General features: G+C 53.4%; 1 protein-coding gene across 1 annotated transcript; it reads left to right on the top strand.

The window, feature by feature from the left end:
- Positions 1-939: 939 nt before the first annotated feature.
- On the top strand, positions 940-3427 carry PPP1R3E (protein phosphatase 1 regulatory subunit 3E). The gene is made up of 2 exons (XM_027842946.1): positions 940-1371; positions 1638-3427. Exons 1-2 carry the CDS (start codon positions 940-942, stop codon positions 2064-2066), a joined length of 861 nt encoding a protein of 286 aa, XP_027698747.1. The 3' UTR covers positions 2067-3427.
- Positions 3428-6000: the final 2573 nt, after the last annotated feature.

The raw sequence follows: 6000 nt of genomic DNA, 5'->3' as shown, positions 1-6000 counted from the left end.
AACATAGCACAATGCTTTGCACATAGCAGATGCTTAATGTTTGTTGAACTGAAATGAATCTCACAAATATTTCCAAATCCACAAATGAATTTGGGTAGGATTTATTTTGTTGTTGCTGTTTAATTCCATTGGTTTATTTTTAAGAAATAAAAATTGTGACAAGGTCGAAAACTCTGTTTTTAGGGAGGGGTGCCTCCTCTTCCAAGTATGAGAGGGCAGAAGGCACAATCAATGCCCCAGCAAGAGCACAGGTCCAGGCCACCCACCGTGGGGCCAGGGGTGGGGTCCGAGAAGCTTGCGTCGAAACCGAGCTCCCCTCCCCGAACCTCCCGGGACTCACAGGCCGAAGCCAGACTCGATCCCTCTGCTCTGCCCCCTACCCTCTACTTCCCGCACCTCGCTGCCCACGGGGACGCTCTGCCAAGCTGCCCAACCTTCTCACCTGAGGACAAGGACGGTGTGTGTGGAAGGGGAGGCAGGGGAGAGTGAAGACAAGGACGCTCGATCGCAAGGTGGACGTGTTAACCCTTCCCCCGCCGGTGCCCTTCAAGACTCGGGTTAACCCCTGGTGGGCCGGGAGGCGGCGGGGCTCGCCAAGGATTGGGGCCAGCCTGGGTCCAGGGAGGGCGGAGTCCCCGCCCCCTACCGCAGCGGGCTGCGGAGACAGATGGGGAGCCACCTGTCAAACGGGCTGTGGCCGCGGGGCGCGGAGGGCGCGGGCCGCCCCGCGGTAAGCGCACGCTCAGAGGAGCCGCTGGCCCCGACGAGAGGACGCGGAGGAGCCATGGTGAGGGATGCTGGGAGCTGACGGCGGGCCCGGCCGGCCGAGCGGACGCGGGGGGCTCCCTCACAGGCGAGCGCCCGGAAAAGCGACAGCTGGGGAGGCGGGCCGAGGCGGCGCCGCGAAGCGGCTGCCCCGCCGGCCGGGGAGGGGGTGCCATGTCTCGGGAGAGGCCCCCCCGCACCGACATTCCCCGCAACCTCAGCTTCATCGCGGCGCTGACCGAGCGCGCCTACTACCGCAGCCAGCGGCCCAGCCTGGAGGAGGAGCTGCAGCCGGAGGAGGAGGAGCCGGAGCCCCGCGAGGGGGGCGGGGCGCACCTCAGGCCTCGCTCCCGCGCCTTAGCCCCCGGGCGGGGCCGGCGGGCCCGTTCTGCCCCCGCTGGAGGGGGCGCTCGGATCTCGCGCAGCCGCAGCCCCGACACCCGCAAGAGGGTGCGCTTCGCCGACGCGCTGGGGCTGGAGTTGGCGGCTGTCCGCCGCTTCTGCCCCGGGGAGCTCCCTCGCGTGCCCCGCCACGTGCAGATCCAGCTGCAGCGCGACGCCCTCAGGCACTTCGGGCCCTGTCCCCCCAGAACCCGCAGCCTCCAGGTAGGAGCTTAGGGGCCGGCACCCAAAGGGGGAACGGACGGGCGGGTGAAGTGTCAGGAAGCAGTCCACCCCATTTCCACCCCACCTCCACCACAATGGCCCCCATTTCTCTTTCTCCATGATACCCTCCCCAGTGCGCTAGGCCAAGGCAGGCCCCGGACTCCCCCAGCGGACAGACCAGTGCAGGCTTCTTATTGGTCCAGTGCCTCATTCTGACCCTGTCCTCTCTCTGTCTCTCTCTCTTCCCTCTCCCCGTGCCCCCGCAGGAGGCGCGCGCTGCCCTCGAGCCCGCCCGCGAGCCCGGCTTCGCCGCCCGCCTGCATGCCCAGCGCATATGCCTGGAACGAGCAGAGGCGGGCCCGCTGGGCGTGGCTGGGAGCGCGCGCGTGCTGGACCTGGCCTACGAGAAGCACGTGAGCGTGCGCTGGAGCGCGGACGGTTGGCGCAGCCAGCGCGAAGCTCTCGCCACCTACGCAGGCCCGGCTCCGCCCCCGCCGCGTGCGGATCGATTCGCCTTCCGCTTGCCCGCTCCGCCAACTGGAGGCTCCTTGCTTTTCGCTCTGCGCTACCGCGTAACAGGTCTTGAGTTCTGGGACAACAACGGCGGCCGCGACTACGCGCTGCGGGGGCCCGACTCCCCCGGCGGCGGCGGCGGTGGCGACCCGGAACCCCAGGGCTGGATCCACTTTATCTGAGCGCGGAAAGGGAAACCCAAGGATCAGGAGAAAGTGCGGAAAACGGCGGGAGAAACCAAAGGAACACGGGCTTGGGGGGGAGCCAAGGGTGTGGGAGTGAGAATTGTGGGAGAGTGAAGCTTCATTGATGGGAGGGGTGAGGGAAGGGAAGTAGTTCGCGCGCACGCGCAAGAGAATGAGAGAAACCAAAAGTTACGTCGAAGGGGAGGTTGGATGCATCCAGTGGGAACAGAGAATATCAGAGACCAGTATTTCAGGCGGGGGAGGAGAGACAGTTCGTAGCTGTAGTAGAAACCAAAAGGGTTTGGGGGAGGAGGGAAACCCAAGATAAGTGCTGTTCTGCTCAGCAGGCTAAGGAGGTCGTTTGCTAACAGCTAGAAGGGACCTTTGAGGTCATTTACTCTGACCCCTTCATTTTGGAGATGAGATACTGAGGCTTTCAGAGGGGAAGTCACTTGCTAGAGGACTTACCACTTCTGTCAATGGCAGAGCGAAGATCTGAACGAGGGTTCCCCAGATTCAACATTCTTGGCCTCCCCCAAAACGTAGACTAAAAGGGACGGGTCTGGTGAAGCCTCAGAATTGCTTGAGTTCGACTCACGAGTTGGGGGAAGTGCTCCAGAATACAGAAAGGCTCCTTTAGACTCCCCAAGGATCCCTGCTTAACTTTCTCAGCCAGTCCCACAAGCTGGGCACTGAAAGGGGAGAGAACCTTGGACCCTAGAAACCTGGCCCTTCTAAATTAAGTCGGGAGAAGGGATGGCTGGGCAGGAGAGGATGAATATAGATGGCACTCAAAGGAAGTCAAACTCTCAGCTGTGGTCGTTGCAGTTTTCCATCTGGGGTTGTCCAACCCTGCCATACCTTCCAGTTCTTCCTGTCAGTTGACCTCCAATTTGGTAATTTCTCGTGGATCCCTAGTGCCACGTCTTGAATCCCCTTTGAAGTGACCCAGTCAATTGTCTACCCTTTGGAATTTCCAACCGTAAGGCAGCCCTGCTAATTTTTTCCTTGAGGCTTCAGTCTGTGTTGGCTTTGGGAGTTTAAGAGATAGGCAGGCTTCATCCAGTCCTCAGACTTCAAAAAAGGCTGGGACATACAGACGTCGTGTGCCAGCTGTGCTTTTCTGACGTCCATAAAGATCTCAGTATATTTTTTATATACTTTTCAGGAAGAATTGGATAAAGAGAAAATAATTGTCTCCATTTTACAGAATAGTAAATTAAAATAGGAAAAGGGGGCCCCATGGTCATAGTAAAAAAAAGTCTAAGCTGGATAATATTGTGCCTACTCTAACTTTGGGAAACTTGTTTTTTTATCTCTAAAATGGGAGAGTTGAATTAAATAACTTTTAAAATTTACTTTTATTTCTGAAGGAGTAGCAGAGCCTTGAGGAGATGCCAAGGACCCTCCAGCTTAGTATTCTAACTGTAAAAATTTAAGCCCCAGCATCTGGCCAGTCCTTTGGGTGGCTCTTTGCAAAATCTGGGCTAGGTGTGCTACAGTAATGGAACCAGTTAAGAACATCCACAACACCTTTTAGCCTCCTCCTCCAAAGAACCCTTCCTTGTCCCTTACTGGTCACTTGCTCTCTTTATAATGCATTCAGGGAGTCCCTTTGTCCTGAAGCTAGGTTTTACAGAATGTCTTAAGAAGAATATTGTCCCTGAGAAGGAATTCACTGCTCAAAAGCCCCAGGTACTAGGTGACTTGGAGGATTCTGACTCCTCCTTAATAAGGGATAACTAGGGCAAGGAAAAACATCTCACATTTTAAATTAAGAAACAAAGTAGTCTGAAGGGGAAGTGCAGAATGTAGAAACTGATGCATAATGCTGGGAAATGGAAAGAAGGGCCAGTTCTATCTTGCCCAGTCATATTGTCTCCTAAACAAGTGACTCTTTACATGGGCATTTTCCCTTCCTGCTATTCTCTTCTGCTTGCTTCTTGCTTTCTTAAGTCTTTGCTGTTTTTTCCCTTTCTTGTTTTTAATCCCTCTTCCTATCTCTCTTCTCTCCCTGCTTCCTCTCTCTTCCCTCACCCTATCCATCTGTTCTCTGCTTTTCCTTCTTCCTCCAGAAGGAATGAAGAGCTTGTTTGCTGTTCTCCCAGACTCTGAGCCATTTGCCCTCTTCTGTCCTCAGACCTCCCTCTTGGAAGTCTTCCAGGGGAGAGGGGGGAAGAAGGCAAACAGCAGTTTCTTCTTGGTGACACAGAAGAACCCTGTTTCCCCAGGTAATCAGCTTTTTCCCTCTCTACTTTCTTTGGGTTCTTCGAATTTGGGGGATTTAGTGACTCATCTCTGTCAGCCTTCTGTATTGGGAATGAAGGGTTGTGGGTTCTGATTATAATAGGGGCTGCCATAACTCCTTTGGTGTCCAGCCAACCCTGTACTCCTCTGAGTAGAGGTCAAGAAGAAACATCATACTTATAAAAATACAATAATGCATGGGGGCAGCTAGGTGGCGCAGTGGATAGAGCCTTGGAGTTGGGGGACTTGAGTTCAAACCTGGCCTCAGACACTTGACACTTACTAGCTGTGTGACCCTGGGCAAGTCACTTAACCCCTATTGCTTCACCAAAAAGAAAAAAAAAAATACAATATACAACCACCCCCACTTAATAATACATAGTACAAAGATCAATGAAAAATGTGTGTTAGGGGAAAGAGGCAGAGAACAGGGGAAAGAGTGTAGTCAATAAGGCCTAGGCACATTTGAAGCAATTTCACATATGTTACATTCTATAAGCAGATGATCTTTGGTTCTGATTTCCCTGCATTACTCCATGTTATCTCCACAGACATGGCTTGAAGAGGTCAGGACTGGGGGAGGAGGGGAAGCTATAGTGGGGCTTCTCATGAACCTCAGCTGCTCTCTCCTCTCGATCATGGCCGTAAGAAAAGCCTGTGCAATGTTAGCAAATCTGTGGCAGATATGAATGAGACTTCCTGGGTCCCAGGTTCCCTTCCTGACGCTTTTATCCCAACATCAACCTCCATGGGAGAGGTTCCTCCAACCTTCTGCCTCAGAGATCTTTGGGCTCCAGTCTCTCCCTCCAAACCCTTAACTTTGCAAACTACAGTTTGCAAGGAATATTCCTATAAATAGCCTAAGTACTTCCTGCCTGGTTGGGTCAGAAGCTGTGTTCATAGGAAGTGCAAGAAAGGGGGATATACTAGAAGTCAGGAGTGATTAAGGCCACTTTGGAGATCTGCAGATGGGTGGGTAAGTGCAAGGCCTGATTGAGGATGAGAGGACCCAGGGGAACCCTAATGGGCTTGTTGAGCTCCCTCCTTCCACAGGTGTTCTCTTTAGCTCAGGTTCAGTGGAACTCAATGACTCAGTTTCTGTGATACCCTTATCATTTAGAATTCTAGGAAGCTGAGCAGATGTCCCCTATGCCTCCTCAAAACATGCACCCACAATACATATAGTCATGAACTGAATTGATGAGTTGGTTTTTCTCCTTACTGGGCTAATCTTAACATTCCTGGGCCTGCTGTGCTTTTTTGAAAGGAGTGTGGTATGGACCCCAATGCTTTGAAGCTCTCTGGGAGGGCTTAATGTGTAGAGGCTATATTTGGGTGGTACTGTTCCCAGCCTGGGCACTAGAAGATGAACACCACCACCTCCCAGACCCTCCCATGCACACACTTATTACTGCAGCCATGGATTCCACCAGTCCTGCCAATCAAAAAATGTCAATGTATCTCCCCCCACCCCATCCCTTTCTCTTTCCAAAACTTTCCTACCCATTTACCATCTGCCCACATCCTTAACAGGGTGACAGGCAAGACTAACCATCCCTAAAGAGAAACCAACCACTAGTTTCTCAGGGCTGGCCCAGCCTAACTTGAAATGGAAGAGAATTCACGGTAGGGTAAAAGGGAAAGTAGCAGGGACTAGGTTATTTCTTTATTCAAACAATAATGT

The sequence above is a fragment of the Vombatus ursinus genome, unplaced genomic scaffold (assembly GCF_900497805.2).
Source record: "Vombatus ursinus unplaced genomic scaffold, bare-nosed wombat genome assembly UNPS02014894.1, whole genome shotgun sequence".
NCBI lineage: Eukaryota > Metazoa > Chordata > Mammalia > Diprotodontia > Vombatidae > Vombatus > Vombatus ursinus.
Note: the sequence above shows the minus strand (reverse complement) of the source record. Positions and strands in the feature narration are given on the sequence as shown.